The sequence below is a fragment of the Phyllostomus hastatus genome, unplaced genomic scaffold (genome assembly GCF_019186645.2).
Source record: "Phyllostomus hastatus isolate PE091 unplaced genomic scaffold, TTU_PhHast_1.1 phas_contig_80, whole genome shotgun sequence".
NCBI lineage: Eukaryota > Metazoa > Chordata > Mammalia > Chiroptera > Phyllostomidae > Phyllostomus > Phyllostomus hastatus.
The window spans coordinates 40,709,660-40,730,109 of NW_025333960.1; the positions used below are offsets into that span (position 1 = coordinate 40,709,660).

Below are 20,450 nucleotides of genomic sequence, written 5' to 3' on the forward strand. Positions count from 1 at the left end.
AGGGGAAGAGAAGGAGAAAGGGAAAGAAGCATTAGTGAGTGAGAGACATCAACTGGTTGCCTCTCGCATGCCCCCAACTGGGGACCTGGCCTGCAACCCAGGCATGTGCCCTGACTGGGAATCAAACCGGCAATTTTTTGGTTCGCAGGTTGTCACTCAATCCACTGAGCCACACCAGGCAAGGCCAATGGCATCTTTTCAATTAATTATGACCTCCATTAATATTCATACTAAATAAAATTTGGTATATAAAACTAATACAAGGGACAGGGTTATAAAGGGGCTAAATGCCAGTGGAAAAAAATACGATAAAAAAAGAAAAAATAATAAAACGAATACACCCTGTTACAACTGCAAAGTTTAAGTGGCTAAGGTGTAACTTGCTTGATTCTTTGAGTCTGTATCTAAAAGTTTGTGAAATCAGTCTGAAATCTTTCTCATGTTCTGTCTGAGTAAAAGGTCATGGGATTATAAAGTAAAATATTTGAATGCAAGTCTAGAGATTATTTGGTCAAACCGCAGACATTAAATGATTTGCCCAAGGCGCTTCAAATAACTGGAACAGACCTGAATAGAACAAGAATTAGAGGTTTTCCAATTCCTCACCTTGATCTTGCCATTCAGTATCCCACTGATTTTCAGGGGCAGACAACATAGCTACCACCATCAAAACACTTTCAATTAAAAGAGGCTACTATCTAAGTACAGTTGGCCCTTGAACAATTAGGGATTAGGGGCACATGCCCCTACATGGTCAAAAATCCACATATAGCTTGACTGCCCCAAATTTAAGTTTTTCAGTATCCACAAGGAATTGGTTCCAGGGCCCACCCTCCCAATACCCAAATCTTTGAATGCTAGTCCCCTATTTAAGATAATGTAGATTAATGCATACCATTGGCTCTCTACATCCTCTGACTCCCAACTGAATAAAAAATAATGCAGGTATTTGCTGAAAAAAATCTATGTATGAGAGGACCTGTGCAATTCAAACCTGTGTTGTTCAAGGGTCAACTATATATATTAAATGAGTTGTGAGGAGGAAGAAAAGGGAGGGATGGAAGAAGGAAAAGTAAAAAAGGAAAGTAAAACTAGTGGTAGAACTTCATTGCTATTTCTATGGTGCCAGAAGTTTAATGCAAGGGCTGTGCCCCTGGCATTTTGGAGAAGTTGAATTTCTATAAATATGTTCATTTTTTACAAATATCCACTCAAAAGTTGGAAATGCATACACCATTTTGAATATATAGTGATACATTTAATAAAATCACATGGACTCTATCTTTTTCATTTCTGTATTCCTAGCATTGAACATAATACCTACCGCTATCAGGTTCTCAGTCTGAATGAAAGGAAAGACAATGTGTCTGGGTGGGCTCGATGCAATCTCTGCTTCCCCTAGAGCCACCATTAAATCCATGGTCTTGAGCTTTGTCTCTCCAGCCAGTTTTATCAAGTCAACCTCATGTGAGCGGTGAGGCTCTGAGGGGCTGATTGACACTCACAGAACTCTCCACTCAGGGCAGAGAGTCAATCTGATCACTCACACTTAGAAGAACATCACTATCAGAATTATCAAAATATGGGGTTGGGTCTTGGTAAAGGAGTCTCCTGGGGAAAGAAAATCAGCATCTGGAGACAGCCTGATGAACAGATTCAGGGGCAGAGTACACATGCAGATACCTAGATTTAGCTGAAAAGATAAAGCAAGGGAGAGGTATGTTGAAGACAGAAGATGATATTTGGGGTTATGTCATGGGAAGGAGCTAATCCATATCAGGGTTATTTAGAGTCTGGAGCCAGTTAAAAAATTACTGTTATGTAACAATGTATAACATTTTTAAAAGATTTTATTTATTTTCAGAGAGGGGAAGGGAGGGAGAGAGGGTGAGAAATTTTGACCTGAGAGAATCATTCAGCTGCCTCTCATACACACCCCAACCAGGGACTGAACCTGCAACCCAGGCATGTGCCCTGACCAGGAATCAAACCAGCAACCTTTTGGTTTGTGGAATGATGCCCAACCACTGAGCCACACCACGCAGGGCCGTACAATGTTTTACAAATGCAGATTCAGTAATACCAAATCAGAGCAGGGTCGAGACTGCACCTTGGGTGGGATACACATAGGAACTGAGGCTCCCAGTAGACTAACAGACTAAGAACAGGAACCAAGCACTAATGTCATTAGAAATCAATGGTTTTGAGTCATCAGGTCAAGAACCAGACTCTGCCCTGGCTGGTGTGGCTCAGTGGGCTGAGTGCTGGCCTGTGAACTGAAATGTTGCCAGTTGGATTCCCAATCAGGTTGCAGGCCAGGTCCCCAGTTGGGGGTGTGCAAGAGGCAACTGTTCAATGTTTCTCTCACACACTGATGTTTCTCTCCCTCTCTTTACCCCTCCCTTCCCCTCTCTCTAGGAGTGAATACATAAAATATTAAAAAAAAAACCCACAAAAAAACAGGCTCTGAGGTACATTTTGACCAAGAGGGGATGGGGTAAGAGGGTGGTGGTGACAAACAGCCTGAGCAGTAGCCGGGGATCAGGAAACCCTTTAAGCTTGGGGCATGCAGGCGTCTGTGGTCAGGAAGGACGCAGTCTCTGGATGAATGAGGTATGATCTGGAGTTCTCTAACAAGAAGATGCCAATCCATGCACAGTCTTGTCTTAAGTCAAAACCAGCACTGTTTAATGGAAATATAATGTAAAACATCTGTAACTTCACATTTTCTAGTAGATGCATTTTAAAAAGTAAAAAGACACCTGAAACTAATATAAAACAATATTAAATATAAACAATAATTAAATAATAAAATTAAAAGTGAAAAGAAACAGGGGAAATTAATTTTAATAATGTATTTTATTTAACCAGTATATCCAAAATACGATCATCTCAACATGTGACTCTAGGCATATTTTAAGTGCTCAAAAGCCATGTGTGGACATTGGACTCTAAACTGTGCTAAAGGCAAGAGAGTAAAGAATTCTGTAACTACCTTGTATTTGCAAGGTCACTGAAGGCTTTTATTACTGTAACAGCTCACATTATAGTTCCTAGTATTACAATTTACAATTTAATGTCTCAAAGAACAATGTTTTATATCCTAGGTTTGATTTTGGGCTCTACCTCTCTGCCCATGATCAAAATAAACGTCCTCCTAAAAAAACTATTCTGAGAAGTGAGAAACTGGGTACCTAGGAGGCACTCGTCAAACACTGTGGCTCATGTCACTTCTCTATTACTTCAGACATTACATCTTTTATTGCTTTTTCCTGGAGGAGTTGTCTAGCATCCAAGTCTCAGCTCTGGTGGCTTTTATTCTTCTCCCACCACAACTCCTCAACCTCTAACATCTACACTTACCACACTCTGACACCTGAGATGCTCTGACTCTGCCCTTCTCCTTTTTATGTTTCTCTAAGCTTAAAGCACTGAATAGGCCTGCTTCTCTGGTTTGGTCATAATTTGGTGGAATAGAAATCCTTACTGGTTTCCAACACAAGTAATGAATGGCACCAGCCCTGAGCTCTGTGTTCGCATACTGAACCCAAAATAGGTAAGTTTCTGTCCCTCATGAAATCTGTCTGTAATCATTACCTTGAATCCTACAGTCTGTAGAAAACTCCAGTTTACTGATTTCCAGACCTAATCCTACAGTTCTTGGACCTAGAAGAGAGGGAGCAGGTCTGTAAATTGACTGAGAATTGCCCTGACCAGTGTGGCTCAGTTGGCTGGGTGTCATTCTACAAAGTGAAGGTTACTAGTTGGATTCCCTGTCAGAGCACATGCCTGGGTTGTGGGTTCAGTCCCTAGCAGGGGGCATACGAGAGGCAACTGATTGATGTTTCCCTCCTTCTTCTCTCTCTAAAAATAAAGTAAAATCTTTTTTAAAATTAAATAAATTGACTGAGAGTTGCTATGTGCACCATGGAACATAAAACTGTATCCTTCATTATCCCTGATCTTTCTTCCATAAAGGGCCATCACAGACTATAGCATGTTAGTCATTACCTACTGTTAACCTTTAGTGATTTTTATTCATGAGCAAGTTGTTTCTGCAATTAGATAACAAGCAACTAAAATGCAGAGAACAGACTTCTATTGAAGGGTAAATGTCCCAGAGTCACTGTATTCACACCTGTATTCACACCTGTATCTCCCACTGGTGCTGCACACAGCAGATATAGGCAATAATACCCTTACAGTTGCCTAATTACACACAGAAGTTTTCTAGCCTGTTGAAATACAGGTGCATGGCCCTGTGCCTGGGGTTCTGTGCAGGATCCATCAAATTCTGCAGCAGGCAGCATTCCCCCAGCCGCCTGTGACCATCCCAGCCTTCCAGACAACAAACAGTCCTTTTGCCATTCAGGCCTGCAGGGACACTTCTGTTACTGTTGAGTTCACACAGAAAGGGCTCCATAACCACTCACAATCCCTCACAGGCCAACACCCCTCCCACAGACAATTTTCCTAGGGCTGCAAGATCAACCCAAGATCATACAGCTGAATCACCACCAGCCCAGATCTGATTTCCTGCCGCCTGGCCCAGTGCCCCTTTTGGTGACATACACACCACATCGCAAGGGACAACCTCCTTAGGGTGTCTTGGAGACTGAAAACCCTCAAGATCCCAAGTAGTTATTCTCCAAACACAGAACTTAAGTATTATAACTGACACGGGGGCTGGGGAGAGGGAGGCTGTGAGGGGATGGGGGAAGATGGAGTACGGAAGGGACCTTATCCTTCCTTTCATAATTAATCTCCAATGCATCAGGCACATACTCCCCTTGAGAGAGCCCCAGCTGGAAGTCTGGTTCGCTCGACTGGGCCCGGAGTGCGGGAAGATGCAGAAAGTGGCACGGTCTTGCACAGGTCCTCCACCCTCCCACCACATCCCGTGCTTACCACAATCACTGCTTTGGGAGTGGGGCCCTTAATCTCCCGCTGTAGGATACCAAACCGCTGGCTGTACATTTTCGAGCCCCCTCGGAGCAGCGGTGGTACCCGCCGCCGCGATTCCCTAACCGTAGTAACTTAGGTACTAGCTTCCGCAACGCAGGAGTCTGGTTGTCATAGTGCGCCTCGCGGGGAAGGAGCGGGCGGGGCGGAAGTTGGTCCCGTCACCATGGTGACCACGAATGCGGCAGTTGCGACTTCCTCTGGGACTCAGGGAGGCCGCCGCTTTTCTCTCAGCTCAGGCTCAGGCCTCCTGCCGACCTCGCCCTCTTCCTCTAGGGTTCATCAGAATAGCAGAAAAATGCCTCCTTTACCTGAAGTGAAGTTTAAGATCTAATAACACTCCATTTTACTTTGCTTTTTAGATCCTGAAATCAGTCTAAAAAGCATTTTGTGGGAAGGTTATTAAATTTTGTGACCATGTCTAGGTTAACCTTGGTAATGTAAACGATCACAAAACCACCCTACGTGTTTTGGTTCTTTACAGTAATCTGCAAGGTACTTTCACACAAAATGTTTGAGCCTCACAAATACCTTATAAGTTAATGGAACAGCAGGTATTATCCTCATTTTACAGCTAAGACAAAGCTGAGAGAGAGCCTAACTGCCTTGTCAGCCTCTCCCACCAGTAACGATGAATCTTACTAATAAAATCGTACTGCACTGGGCAGAAACCAGGGCTCAGACTCGGGACACTCCAGGGTAGGGAGGGCAGACAGACAGGATGGCTGTACAGGGATACCGATGGTCGGGCACAACAGAAACCAGCAGTTTGAGTCAAGGACCACGGTGGACCTAGGACGGGACACGTGGGTCAGGAGTGCAGATAGGCTCCGGATATCTGAGAATCCGGATCCCAGATATGGAACCTTAGAGGGTCCCTCAGCACAGATGGAGACCACTGCTGTAATTCCAGCCAACAGCAAAGCGGCAGTTAATACCTTGAGGCCAATAAAGAATCACACTTTGCCCCTCTCTTAAGCGGTTGTAAGTATAGAGCACAGAAAACACCACTACCTAGTCAGTCACTGTCGTGTAACAATAACTGAAGTACAACTGCTGTGCATACCATCATAAGGTCACAATTCACGTATATTAGTGTTCCTTAATCATTTGTAATCCGCCCACTTCAGATTTTGTATATGGTACGTTTCTAGATTTAGATTTCCTGAAATGTTGGTTTAGCTTTTCAGCCACAAAATAGTTTCTTCTCTCTTAATAATCTTTTAAATAATTGTCTTTTTTTCTCATATAATGCTTCTTTCCATTGCAGTTCAGTAAAATGCTCACTTTCATTTACTGCTAAGAGTTTATGTAGCCTGAAGCAAAGAAATTAGATGGTCGTCTTGGTTTCCTGGACGGAGTCCTGAGGGCCAGCCAGTTCCTTGATCTTGAAGTCCGACAGTCACCTGGCCCACCAGCTGGTCTGGGTGGAACACCCCAGACACCACACTCAGGGAAGGGAGGTAATGAAAATGCCCTCAGCAAGGCCCTGGTGTTTGGGAAAAGCCACTGAGATTCAGGGACACCCATAGGGCACCCCTGAAGTTGTGCAACCCAGAGGGTCCCGTCAAAATGGGTTTCGGCAACAGTGGAAGCTGCCCCTGGAAGGCACCTGGCTGCCCTTGAATGTCCCCAGTGTTGGTCCAGAGCTTTGTCGTGCTGCACCCTCAACCTGGGCAAGCCCCGCAATTTAGCTCTGGTTCAGTGTTGCCTGGTTTCACTACTATGTAACGCAAGGGAGTCCATTTCCTTTAGGCTCGGCTGAAGCCACGGCCCTGGACCACCCAGGCCAGGGATGGAGGGCAGTGTTTCCTGAGCCCAGGTGAGACAACCATGGTTCCCATGCCCCTGGCGGGCTTCTTCAGAGGGTGGAGGAGCCAGGCTTGTCACTTGGTAAGGTAAGCCTTGGCCTTCAACCAAAACCCCATGGAGGCCTAAAAAAATGATTTGCCCAAAGTCCTTGGACAAAACCTGACCTTTATCTTCCCTCCCACTACTCCACTTTCTCAGAGGCAGTCAACACTGTTAACGTCATCAAGACATTCCCAAAGTAAACACTGAATGTATGAATCAGTAAATGGGACAATAAAAATCATTTAAAAATAATTTTAAAATTAAACAGCTTAGAGACAGAAACTATATTATTTCCAATTCCTATTATGCCCCAACAAGGTCCACACAAGGGCTGTCCTCCTGATTGTTTCCTGAATTCTATATTTTCACCATTAAATTCCATTAAAGTTGGAAATCCATTCACCATTTCTAATACATATTGATGTATTCAATAAAATTGCATGGACTGTATCGTTCTCATTCCTGAACCCCAGTATTAAGTTTAGAGCCTACGACAGGCCAGTTTTCAATACTTGCATGACAGAGAGCTGAGACCTGCATTTTTACTGGGTGGGCTCCACTGTACTTGCTGGGGTCACCATGAAATCCATGGTCTTCCACTTTCAATTGTAGCTTTAGCAAATTATCCTCAGGTGAGTAGTGAGACCCTTTGGGAGCTGATTCATGCAGGGTGGCTTTGTGATGTGTCACCTTGACTAGTCCTATGTTTCCCAGAACTCCCTTCCCTGTATGCTTCCAGTTAGGATGAGCCACAAGAAACATTTTACGTTCTAACTGGAGGGCAGAAGTGAAGCAGTAGAATGTTGGTTTTACACTTTGAAGTGTGGAGTAGGGACACCAGGCACTGCTGCAGTTCACACGTTGTCATTTATCTGCTGGCTCACCTTCTAGGTGTGGGTCAGCAGCCCGGTCTGCAGTTGCCCCACCTTCCCCAGGATCTTCCTTCAGCTTCTCAAATTCTTAGGCCAGATGCATATTTAACTCTGGTGAAAGGCACCAGCTTCTTCTGCAGGACACCCACATCATCGAAGTTGGAGGTGGTGAGACAAGTGACATGGGCTCCAGGCCATCTGAGGGGGGGTCCAGCTTCTGCTTGTGGGTGCCAATGTGTCCTCAGTCTCCCACACTTTATATCCATGTTCCCTTCCCAACTGCCTGCCCTACAGACTTCAAGCTCCAACATTAGATGAGAAAATGACAGCCTTACAGAGACTGTTTAACCAGCTCCCACAATTGCATATAGTGAAATCCCTATAATAAATCCCGTAGAACAATATACATATATACATATATATAAATATACATACATACATATATATAAAATCTTTATATTAGTGGTGCTGCTTTTCTAATTGTACCCTGATACACATGGTAACCAGACTCTTTATCTCATCAGTCAGAATACCAATCAAATAATTTCACTTAGGACATCATTGCCAAAATTACCAGAATACTAGGGTTGGGTGGTTGGATACTGGGAAGAACAAAATAGCAGAAAATTATCCAGTGGGCTCTGGCTGAAGTAGGTAGGTACAGGGAAAGGAAAGGGCAGAGGACTCAAGAGTTAAGGTAGGGGAATGGTTAATCTACATGTGAATTATCTAAAGCTGCAGGGCTGGGACTAGAATAAGGCGAGGGAGGGACATAAGATACAAAAGTTAAGGGGGCACACACTCAGTCCCAGCCCTATAAAGCTGGTAGGTAATAAACCACATGTCTAATAACGTTTAGCATTATGCAAAGTATTGGAAAGTGAGGCAGGGCTAAGCCAACACTGGCCTTTGACAGGGGACTCAGGCTCCTGGAAGACAGAGGCTGAGAACAGAAACCAAGCACAAATGTCAAGGGGCAGGGGATGCAAGTTGTCTAGAAAGATGAGCCAGGCTTGAGTTTTACTTCAAAAGACTACTTTGGCTGAGGAGCAGGAGTAAAGGAAGCAAACCAAATGGACAGCAACCAGTGGGGAAGGGTGCCCTTTGGGGTTTGAGGAACCCTACCCAACACCAGAGGCCTGGAAACGCAGTCCCGTGTGCACAGGTGCCCTGACAAGGTGACCACATCCACACAGCCTCCGCACTCCCTAAACCACGCCAGACAGCAGTGTAAGGGATTTGTTATAATGCTCAAATTAATCCTTGTTTTCGGAGTCGCTGGAAACTTGTTACTATATTATTACATCATTGAACTCGGGATTACAGTTTACAGGTTAGTGGCTTAAAGAACAAGGATTTTACAACCTGGTTTGATGCTAGGCTCTATCAATACTAACTGTTTGACATCGGACAAGTTATTTAATTTCTGAGTCTGTTTTTCCATCTGCAAAAATGGGCAAAAACAATGTCTTCCTAAAAAGACCGTTCTGAGAAATAAACTGGGTCCATAAGGAAGAACTCACCAAATTGCAGTTCCTTTCCTTATTTATTCACATTACATTTTCAATCGCTGTTTCCCTGAGGAAATGTTTAGAGACACTGCCAGGTCTCACCCAGAAGCCACTTAGTATTATTTATGAAGATGGCTTGTTCAGGTTGTTTTACGGTGGCTCTAATTCTATCCCCCATCCCCAACCCCAGCTCCTCCACCCCTAATATCCAAACTTATCACTCTCAGGCTTCTGGGATTTGCACCAGTTGGAGCAGATGCACCAACTTTCTACTCTCTCCTCCTTTCTTGCTTCCTCTATAAGCTCAAAGGACTGAACGGGCCTGCTCCTCTGGTTTGGTGGTGGGTTTTTCCAGTTCCTACTGACTTCTACACAAGCCCTGGCAATCGCTCTATGGTCCAGCCTCTGAGTAGATGGATCAGTGTTGTCTCTCATAAAGCCGGTCTGTAAATGTCACCTTGAATCCTACAGTCTGCGGAAGCCTCCAGTCTACTGCTTTCTAGTTCCAGGTTTTTTAAGGCCCTTGGACCTAGAGAAGAGGGAGCAGGTCTGTATGTTGAATGAGGTTTGCTAGGTACAAAATGGAGCATCACAAAACCTTTTTCTACTGTCTGTGTTGGCCATCCACTTCCCCTTAATTATTCCTTCTCTCCTCTCTAAAATCTTCCATTACTAACTTAGAACATCATTACCTTCTCTGTTACATGTAATGCACAGGGAAACTGTTTCCCCAGTTAGATTTTAAGCTTCCTGAGGGCAGGAATCCTGAAGGATAAGCCTCCCACAATCACTGTATTCACTGCTGTATCTCCCACACTGCAGTGTATGCAGCAGGGACTAAATCAGTAGCTCTGTAATTGCCCAAGTGCAGACAGAGGGGTTTCTAGCCTATAGAAACTAGTTTGTAGAACAAAGGAATCCAGGTGCTGAGGCCAATTGTTTATGTTGCCTGTGTCTAGGGCTCTGTGCAGAGCCTGTTAACATTCTGCAGGAAGCAGCATTCCCCTGTCCTCACCCACTACCCCAGTCTTTAAAGGCGCCTATCATTTGTCCTCTTGCCAGGCCTGCAGGGACATTTCTGCATAGCAGCTGAAACTGTTAATAACCTCAACAGGCCCAGGAAAGACTCAAGAAAAACAGCCTAACCCCCACCACAGAGGATGCTCCAGGAGGTGCAGAACTAGTTCAAGATCACACAATAGCATGTGGAGCCAGATCTCCTGCCCACTTGCCACTGCCCAGCCCACCTGGTCATCTCTAGGAGATGCTGAAGGCATTGAAGACCCCAAATGATGATTCTATGAGAAAAAATTTAAAGTCTGACGCCTGCTAGTTTTTCTTAAGAACCAGGCTTTCCTGCCTTTTTTACTTTCTAATCTCATCACAGGGCACCAAGTTCTCCTGGCTGACACCCCACTCCCTGCCCCCAGGCAAGCCCTGACCTGGACCTCAGGAAATCTCTAGGGGTCTAGGTTTGCTCCTAGATACCTCCTCACTGATCATGCTCTGTGCAGTGGTGTGGGCCCTTTACCTCCCACTGCACGTGGCAAAATATTGGCTGTACTTTCAAAACTGAAGGCCCACATCTGACCGGCACCCACCCCATCCCCACCCCTCACTATGCGGGGCACACCTTGGCAACCAGACTGCTGTATCCCGGAGGCGGGTTCCACCCAGGCTGAAAATCTCCGTGATCTGGGGAAGAATTAACATCATGGGTCAACATGGCTGGTGAGGTTAAGCTGGGTCAGGGCAGGGTACAGTGTCCCCCAGCACTGACCACTGGCGTGCCAGCCCCTCCTGCCTCCTCTGGGGCTGAATCAGAGGCTGAGTCATCCTTGCTCTTCTCCTTGTCCTCCTCAGGGTCAGGTGGCTCTTGCTTCACACGTGGTAGGCCTTGGTCTACTGCCTGGGAGAGGTGGGAAATGAGCAACAGTCAGAAAGGCAGGTTGGCCTGAGGAAAGAGTCTCTACAGGCCAACCTGTCACTGTGCTGATAAATCCCACTTTTATCACACTTCAGCACAGAAAAACCATCCCATTCCTCATAGATTTCCATTTTTCGGTTAGCTGGGCAGCAAAGCAGGCAAAGCTAGTTGCCTGGGGAAGGCAGGGTAATTTTGCAAAGAAGCTGCAATCAGCACACCTATTGCTCTGCACAAAGAACCATCATCACGGCTCACCATCACTCTGCTCACAGATCACCCATCATCACTGACCCCCACCTTGCTGGGGCAGCCAGGCAGCAATACAGGAGTCAGGATGGCTGTGCCCGGTGTCCAGTCTTCGTGGGCATCCGCCTTCTCTTGCTTCACCTGGGGTAAGGCCACAACCCAACTCAGGCCAGGGCTCTGGGCCCCCTGTATGAAGGAGGATGGCAGCAGACTTGGTCCCAGCTTCCTGGAACAAGGCTGGATAGGGTTGGGTCGGGCAGGATAAGGTGGAGCCCTCACCTGCAAGCGGGGTTGTGTGGAAGCTGGGGTAGGGCCAGGCACCTGTACAGGACTGCTGGCACCCTCCCGTAAGAACACAAGGTCAGTGCCAGGTGGGGGCAACACAAAGCCACTGCCTGCCTCCTGCTTCATTGGAGTCTGGGCATGTTCTCGTCGGGCTGTGGGAGTGCCCAAGGGGTGCTTCAGGGTATGGCCCAGATGGGGCCGTCGAGTAGATCCAGGCCTCTTTCGACGAGGGTAAGGTGGGGGCGACCCTGCCCCATCCTCGGACCCTGCCCAGACACTTGGCAGCAGGCGCTTCTGTGAGGAAAGGTGGGGTGTGATGGCCACCTGATGCAATGACCGGACCATACCATCCTGACCTGACCAACATACCTGATGATCCCCCCATTAGTAGTGGCACAAAATCTGCTCAAATATGAACCCCTCATATGAGCCTCCTAGTCTCCTGTTACCAATGCCAATGCCACCCAGATTTTTCATTTACTTTGGCACAAAATCTGCTAATCCCTGACCAAACCCATTGCCCCATGCACTCCTCTGAAGCTGCAGGACCCCTCTGGCCTCACTCACTTACATACTAGGTCTGTCCATCACTCTCAGGCACTGGGGGACCTGGCCCAACCTATTTTGCCTATCTGACCCTTCCTGCCCCACCTACCATGGCAAACTGCAGGCACTGGCGCCAACGACACTTCTGGCGTTTCTGGTTGCTGCCACCAAACTTGGGCTTGTCACAGCAGAAGTCACAGTGGCCACAGTCCATCCGCCGCAGGCAGGCTGCACAGGCCCCACACTTTCGGTTCTGCCGGCGGTTTGTGTAAGGCTGCTGGGGGACAGGGAAGGGAGTACACGGGTGCTGTCACTAGGACAATTACAGTACTATTCTGGTTGCTTCTCCACTAGCCCCGTGGGAAGGAACTGGTTGCAGTCTTAGCCTGACTCCCGTTAGTCACACTTCAGTGTCGTTAGCCCTACATCAGGCACTACCTTGTACCAGGTAGCTCTCGTACCATTAGCATTGTCACTGCTCCAACACAGTACCTATCACTCTATTTGCTAGCCCCCACTAGCTACCAAAGCAGTATCTTTGACCTTCCCACCTCCAGAAGGATTGTGCTGACTCTCTATTAGCTCCTATCACCGTACCTGCTACATCTACTCGTCCTATGTGAACTCTGGTCACTGTGTCAGCTTTTCCTCTTGTAGCCTGATCAGAATGTCGCTTCATCTGACATTAAGTACTATCAGTGCACCTGTTGGTCCCATATTAGTCCCTCCCCAACTGTCTGCTCATCCCCTACTAGCGCCCACTACTGTGCCTTGCTATTCCCCTATTAGGCCCAGTGCAGCATGTGCTTTTTTGGGCTTAACCAAGGGCCCTGGGAGAGTCTAGGCTTGTCCAGATATGACGGGGCCACTCACTAGCTCGTCCTCGTCTACACAGTAATAGATGAACTCGGCAGGTGGCGAGGGGCCCAGGGCTCTGGGGCGCTGCAGAGGCAAATGGGGTGGGGTCAGGGTAGGTACTGGGTAAGATTAGGGTTGTGCCTTCCCCCTGCCCTCCAGGGCCTCACCAGCTCTGGGGACTCGGGAGGCTGCGGTGGGGGAAGCGGAGGCAGTGGCTGGGTTCGGGGGCGCCGCCGGGAGGTCTTCTTGGAGTCGCAGCCTCCCCTGCGGCGGCTACGTTTCTTACCCTAAGAGAAAGCCCAAAAGGTAGTTTAGTTTAAGCTTGGTGGCACCAGGCAGGTACAGGGCCCTCCCCACCCAGGAATGCAGAAAGCATGCATGGGACAGACAGGCAGAGTGTGGGATGGGGCACTCACAGCAGGGGGAGCCACAGCTAGGGGAGGGCGTCGTTGACATCGCTGATGGTGGCGACGCAGGCGGTGGGCAAGATGCTGGCAGACAGGAGCAGGTAGGTGGGGCCAGGGAGGTGAGAGTGGGGTGAAGGAGAAAAGAAGACATGAGGTGGGCAAGGCCAGTTGAAAAGCAGCAGCAGCAAGTTTAATAGAAGAACGAGCTCTGCCCCAGCCCTGGCCCCACCAGCACCGGCCCCTCCAGCCTGACTCACTCGTAGGCAGCGCCGCTGGACGCACCTCCACTGGCGCCTGAGACCAGGGCGGGGAGGGCGAAGGCAGACTCGGCAATGGCCACAGTCCTCTCGGGTTTGACAGCCCCGGCATACTCCACACCCTCGGCTCTGTGGGGGGGCCAGAGGCATGATGCACAGGGCCAGGGCTATGAGGGCCAGGGGGTAGGGTTAGCCTTGGGCCCACCCCATATGCCCCACTCACCTTTTCCACAATCCGCAGGCACCGTCTCCGCTCACACTTGCAAAACAGCCCCGAGGCCACATCATGGGGCAGCTGCAGAAGGCAGGTGGAGCAGGCCCCGCAGTCCTCAGTTACCCGGCAGGCTGAACACTCTCCACAGCCCACACGCTGCCAGGAATGGGTGGGGCAAGGTCACATGCCCGAGCAGAGTGACTCCAGGAGCACTGCCCCTCAAGTGTCTGCTGACCCTAATTAGTTCCCATCACCAAGTCTGCTGGTCCCCCATTTGCCTCATCACTATATCTGATAATTACTGATTAGCCACCATCACTGAGGATACCACAATGTCTACTGTTCCTGTTAACCTCATCACTGTGTCTACTAAATCCTCCTTACCTCCCATTACAGCCTGCTGACTGTAGCTAGTTCCCTACAGAATGCCTCTTAACACCCTCGGGATCCATCACCATTCCTTCAGACACTCCGACAGCTCCCATCATATCTTGCTCCCACCATACACTTGTGAGAAGGAGGCAGAGTGTGCTTACCTTAAACATCCTCTGCTCCCGGTTGAAAGCAATTCTTTGAGCTGAGGGGAAGGAGACGTGAGAAGAGAAGTGGAAAGGGAGCATCAGATATCTGACCTTATCCAATGCCTCTGCCCCAACATCCGACATCCACCATTCAACCTCCAGCCCAACACTGGACCTGTTCCAGCTCCTATTTCCCAGCATCCTCGGGGCCACTCACCTCGGCAGTCCTTGCACAATGTCTTGAGCCGCTGCCTTCGAGTACCATCCCCTGAGAAGCTGATTCCACAGTTCTCACAACACCTGGGATAGGAGACATGAGTGTGGGGCCCTGAGTGCACTGCCAACCACAACCATCTCCCACTTGGTTCACTTTAGGCCAAAACTCACCCAGGTGCAGGGAGCGAAGCTGGGGCTGTGTTAGCATCAGCCTTGGTCTCATCCCTTGGGGCCTCCTTCCTGACCTCAACTCTCTGGGGTCCAACCTGACATTTCCCAGCTTTAACTGGCTTCGAAGGCTTCTTCCGCTTCCTGCTAGGGACAGTCTCAGGAGGGGCCTGGAGATGAGAGCAAGGGGAGGAAGACTACAGGTCAGTAAGTACATATCCTGTGGGTATTAGCCACCCCTGCATCTGGGTACACCACACCGTGTAGTACCTTGGGGGATGGATAGCACAGGATGCCTTGCTTGAAGTCGAAGAGGGTGAGGTCACATGCAGGGCCCAGGTATCGGGTCAGCTCAACCTTGCTTCGGATCCTGTCTCCTGTGGGGCTGGGAGTGGGCCAGGAAGAGTTGGTAGGCAGGTGGAGCCGCTACTGCTCCTCCCAGACAACCTTCCCACCAGGAGGTGAACAGGCCTGCAGGGCTGGTGGAATATAAAAGGTAGCCTGGGACCTGCCTGACCAGGCCCTACCCCAACTAACCCCGAATAAAAAAAATATTAAGGGTGTATAAATACCAACAGGTATACAAACATTAATAAGTAATATAAATGCAAATGAGTGTGTATATTTATAACATATACTACTAGTGGTATTCTATATAAGTGAAATAAACACAAATAGGAACAGAAACACATTAAACAACACATAAATATATTGGCATTACATACTAAATACACAAATAAGAAAACTTAGGTAAAAACATGTTTAAAAAGATACATATAAAAATGTACATATAAATACACAAATAGATGTGTAAACAAATAAATACTACATAAAAAATAAGTGTTAAGCAACTGATGTTAGGACACAATACTCAACAGGTCTCTTGTACTTCTCCAAGTCCTAAAAGGCATGAACTGTCCTTTGCAATTAACTATCTCTTCAAGGATGTTTGTACAGCAAAAAACCTTGGAAGATAAGACAAAGGGTCTTCTTTTAGAGCAAAGGGAAGACGCCCTTACGGTGCTCAACACTGTAAAAGACTGGATTCCAAATATACAGTGACGGAAGACGATTTGACTTTGGGTGGTAGGCACACAATGCAATATGTGGATCATGTGTCATGGAAATGTACACTTGAAACCTATATGGCCAAATGAACCAATGTCATCCTAGTAAATTTAATATAAAAGAGGGGGGCCCTCAAGGTTCCTTTCCTACAACATAACCCAGTACATATACAGGTGCTAGGTAGTCCTCTTCATGTCACTATGTGGGAACTGATACTCAGGGAACGAGCACAAAAATGACATCATTCTGGATACTGCTGTGGTAAAATCTCTTAATCTTTTACAGTTCTTGATAATTGCACTTAAGTTTGTAAATGTTGAAAGTTTTTATTTTCTCATCTGAGGACGTTTTTCCCCCATTACTTTTAGACAGACAGGAAAGGAAAGGGGGAGAGGGAGAAAGAAACATTAATGTGAGAAACATCAATTGGCTGCCTCCTGTATGCATCCCAACCAGACCAGGGATTGAACTTGCAATCCAGGTATGTGCCCCGACCTGGGACTGAATCCATAGCCTTTCAGTTTACAGGAAGACACTCCAACCAACTGAGCAACACTGGCCAGTTTTATACATTACAAATATGTGAATAAATGTACAACTAAATATGAATAAATGTACAACTAGATATGAATAATATAATTATATTTGTAATTTTATTATATTCATCCAGGAAAATAACAAGTTAGACAAAGTTCAGGAAGAGTATAAAAAGTTTAATAACAAGTACATCGGTAATATATCTTCAAATATCTTAAATCCTTAAGTGTAAATTGTTTATAAAGACGTATGCTTATGTGTTACAGTCAAAGTTCCATTATTCAGGGTAGTTTTAAATTCACCTTCAACACTGGATTAGAGAATACAGAACCAGTGCTCCTAGTGGAGCGACAGGTTGGGTTCCTATGGGCCTCGGATCACAACATTTTTGAAAACTGACCCTAGGTGACCTTGTTTTATGTGTGTTTCTCTTTAAAGAGACCCCACTTAATATATTCTTCTCACAAATAATTAACTGCTTGGTCTTTGAATGATGTAAAGCCAGAAGCTTTGGAGCCTGTCTGCTTATATACCATATTTTAGGACTATAAGACACACTGGACCATAAGATGCACCTAAGTTTTAGGAGAAAATAGGAAAACAAATTTTGAAGCAAAAAATGTGGTAAAATATTTAATAACCTGTGACCCCGCTCCATGCCCCCCCCACAGTGAGCCAAGCAAGCTACATTCGCACTATAAGACGCACCCCCTTTCCTCCCAAATTTGGGGGTGTGTGTCTTAAAGTCTGAAAAATACGGTAGGTTTCTTTGCTGATGTCACTGTAAAACAAGCCATTTTCATCAGCGTTGAAAATCTACTCCTCTACATACCTGTTTTCCCATATAACACTTAGCAGGTATTTTTAAAAATCTTCCACAGACTCCTAATCTGCAGAACCTGCCTTGCATGCAAATTTAACATTTTTCACAATGTATCGCCTTTCAAAAAGCACAAGACAGGTTTGCCATTTTCCTAAACCTGGGTAACATGAGTGTCCATGTCCTTAGCTTTCAGCCTCATAATGCTGTACACTACACTTTTATTGGTCAACATCTCATTGATCCACAAATTTAGCCAGTTTTCCACCTTTTCTTTAGCTTCATCGCAAGCTACTTTAGCATTTTCTAAAGCAACCTCATGTGCATATTGGCAAATTTCCTCTTCTTTTTCTAGATGTACCACATTTTCGATTCATCGATATTGAAGACACAGCCAACAGCACTGCAACTCACACCTGAACGAATCTTATTTAACATGTATTTTCTCCTACAGCACATCAGAGACTTCTTGCACTTACAACACTAGATAGCACTTCATCACAACGCTTGGGGGCCACTGCAAACAGCATAAGAATTCAAAAAACATGACACCAAGTAGACCAGAAAAGGACTTGTTTACAGTACAAGTGCTGAAATACGAAGGCCTTGTTCTATACCTGGGAACGTGTGCATCAGGCGACTTAAATTTTTTTGCTGCTCTGTGCATGTCCACGAATGATCATGAAAGCACAGCTGAGTAATGACTTTAGGGGTACAAACACATTTTAGTGAGTAGGTGAATTTGCAAAAATGGACTCTGCAAATAATGAGGATCAAATGTATACGCCTAATTTTAGTTTGGCTGCACCCGTGAGTCTAAACACACACCTCGATTTCACTCTGCCTAACCAGGCTCAGCCCAAGCTGACTCTGTCCACAACCCAACCAGTACCTCTGGTAATAGGTGTCTGAGCGTCCACAGGTGGCACCTGACTTGCGAAAAACCTCACGGCGCTTCCAGCCCGGACCCAGGGCTGGGCAATCCAGCCACTCCTCAGCCATGGGGGACAAAGGAAGGAGCAGCAGCCTGCAACACAGAGGGGAAAATGAGAGAAACTGAGGCTGTAGGAGGTAACATGTTGTGCCCCAGGCCACAAAAACCACTGATATCTATTAATACTTGTCCAAGACCCGAGGCCTGCTATATGCGACTGGCCAATATAAGGAAGAGAAAACCCCCACTCTCCTCAGCTCTTCCCTGACCTGGGCCCAGGAGCTTGAACTTCCCAATGGTCTTGACCTGGTAGCCCCATCCTCAACCCAAGGGTCCTCCTTCCTCACTCCGAGTGTTCAGATCCCCTATTCCTCCCCATCCTCAGCCTGAAAGCCCATCATCTCTCCCTACTGCCAACCTAGGAACCTTTCATTCTTCCTCCTCATTTCTCCCTGTCCTTGGCCCAGAAGATACCCTCTGCCTTTGATTTACCGGTCCCCTACTCCTCTCCTTTGTCATCCTGAGACCTCCAAACTCCCCACCCTCAGCTCAGGAGGCCCCCATTCCTCTCGTCCTCAGACTGAGGTCCCAGCACTGTGCGTCAGTGTTCTGGTGCCCTTTTGCTCCCTTTCTTAACCCAGGAGTCCCCAGTTTCTTTCAGACTTTTAACCCTCCCATTCCTTCCCTGTATGATGCCCTCTTATCCGGCTACCACAGTGTTGCCTCGATTTCCTCTGTGTTCTCTATCAGAGTCCACCCCTCCGGGACACCCCCGACCTGAACAGCCCTTCATCCCTTCTGTTCCTCAGCCTGAAGTCCTCCCGCCTTATTTTCTCCGTTAGTGTTCTGAGCCATAATTCCTCCCCAACCTCAGGGCTGGAACCTTCCTATTCCTCTCCTCTGCAGCTGAAAAGTTCTTTTAACTCCTTCCTCTCAACATCCTCATCCTCCATTCGTCTCGTCAGTCCGAAGGCCCTGATTTCTCCCCTCGGCATTCTAAACCCCCCCCCCCCCACTCCTCTGTTCTTGTCCCAGGACCATGGCATCCCTGTCAGTGTTTTGACACCCTATTTTCCCTCGTTCTCTCTAAGAGGCCCCGTCCCTCCCTTTCAGCATCCCAACGCCCCCACTTCTTTCCGTCATCTGCCTGAGAGGTCCTCATTTATCCCCACCAGGTTCTGAACACCCATTTGTCTCTCCTTAACCTGAGAGGTCCCGATGTCTCCCCTCAGCATTCGGATCCTCCCTCATTCCTCTAAGTTCTCGCCCAGGATCCCGACACTTCCCCTGTCAGCATTCTGAGCCCCAGTCCCCTCCGTCCTCCGCCTAACTCTCCCCATTCCTCCCGTTCAATATTCCGACGCCGCCATTCCTCCCACTCGTCGGCCTGAGGGCCCTCTCCGTCAGCGTTCTGAGCCTCACTTCTCCACTATCCTCCGCCTAAGCGCTCTCCACTTCCACCCCCACGACTGTCTCACCAGCTCGGCACCGGGCCGGTAGCTTTCGTAGCTCTAGGTTCGTGGACCCATGACGAGGGTCCCGCCTGCGACTCCCGCCTTGCCCTGCTCTTCTTCCTCCTCTGCAGCCGCTCAAGCGGTAGCTGTCGCCGCCGCGGCCGTTCGTTGCACCCGTAACCGGAAATCCGGGGCCCGCCCCCAGGGTTCCGCTCCTAAAGAGACGCCTGCGCGCTAAAGCCGGGTTCGCGCTTGCCCTTAATAGGGAGGATCCCGCGCCTGCGTGCTGCGTTCCGCAGCGGCGCGCGCCCCTCGCTGGTTCCTGCCGCGCTTGCGTGCTGAAGCCCAACTACCTTCGCGTCCCTATAGGAGACCCGCAGCCCCAGCGCTTCTCGCTTCGCCACCCAGTTAGTTCTCGCCACTCCGCCCACCTCGTTTGCGCCTGCGCTCTCCGACCTCAACCGAAGTGGGCGTGGACGGTTGGGGATGGCCCTGCGTTCACGGTTGCCTAGACGGTCTCCAGAAGGAGTAACGCGGTGTAGGAGCGAGGAAGATTGGGGCTGTGCCGGAGCCCTCCTCTCCCACCTCTCGCCTAGGGCGCGCCAGTGCTCTCCAGTCCCTGCGGAAACTCTTCCCCAGGACTATTGTGTCCCGCTCTCTCCACCCCGCCGCACAGTTGCTGGAGCGCGCGGAGACAATTGGCGGCGCGCGCTGGCCCCCCGCTCCTTCCGCGGGAACTGGGGAAGGGGGCGGTGCCGCGCTGGAAGTAAACAGGCCAGGTCGCGGCAACCAA

General features: G+C 48.0%; 2 protein-coding genes across 26 annotated transcripts in view; both read right to left on the reverse strand.

The window, feature by feature from the left end:
* The window catches only part of CFAP53 (cilia and flagella associated protein 53), a 33,186-nt gene extending 24,116 nt beyond the window's left edge, over nt 1-9,070 (reverse strand). Inside the window, exons 1-2 of one of the 2 annotated variants that reach the window (XM_045849926.1) lie at nt 4,909-5,017; nt 3,598-3,666 (exon numbers count right to left, since the gene is read on the reverse strand). Coding sequence is in view for 1 of the 2 variants with exons in the window: in XM_045849925.1 (XP_045705881.1) it covers nt 4,909-4,977 (69 nt within the window). In the remaining variant the exon portion in view is untranslated. Of the gene's footprint in view, nt 1-3,597; nt 3,667-4,908 lie in introns of both variants that reach the window. The other variant, XM_045849925.1, reaches the window with a different exon arrangement.
* Nucleotides 9,071-9,215: 145 nt separating this feature from the next.
* MBD1 (methyl-CpG binding domain protein 1) lies at nt 9,216-20,374 on the reverse strand. Of its 24 annotated transcripts, none has more exons than XM_045849903.1 (17): nt 19,682-19,832; nt 18,162-18,296; nt 15,115-15,229; nt 14,848-15,014; nt 14,678-14,760; nt 14,476-14,516; nt 13,949-14,095; nt 13,726-13,854; nt 13,478-13,552; nt 13,229-13,348; nt 13,077-13,145; nt 12,313-12,477; nt 11,652-11,951; nt 11,424-11,558; nt 10,980-11,108; nt 10,833-10,894; nt 9,216-9,728 (listed from the first exon to the last, which is right to left on the reverse strand). In XM_045849903.1, exons 2-17 carry the CDS (start codon nt 18,269-18,271, stop codon nt 9,689-9,691), a joined length of 1,887 nt encoding a protein of 628 aa, XP_045705859.1. In that variant the 5' UTR covers nt 18,272-18,296; nt 19,682-19,832; the 3' UTR covers nt 9,216-9,688. The 24 variants fall into 24 exon arrangements, with proteins under 24 accessions (XP_045705859.1, XP_045705862.1, XP_045705858.1 ...); XM_045849906.1 differs by having other exon boundaries at nt 11,424-11,513; nt 12,313-12,480; XM_045849902.1 differs by having other exon boundaries at nt 12,313-12,480.
* Between the last annotated feature and the right edge of the window lie 76 nt (nt 20,375-20,450).

Excerpts from the sequence above, each read along its gene's own strand:
- MBD1 (XM_045849897.1), bottom strand. The coding sequence starts at position 18,271 with ATGGCTGAGGAGTGGCTGGATTGCCCAGCCCTGGGTCCGGGCTGGAAG. Across the intron at positions 14,096-14,475 it reads GGGAGCAGAGGATGTTTAAG|CGTGTGGGCTGTGGAGAGTG; the intron begins GTAAGCACACTC and ends CATTCCTGGCAG. Across the intron at positions 13,146-13,228 it reads CTCCCGAGTCCCCAGAGCTG|CGCCCCAGAGCCCTGGGCCC; the intron begins GTGAGGCCCTGG and ends TTGCCTCTGCAG.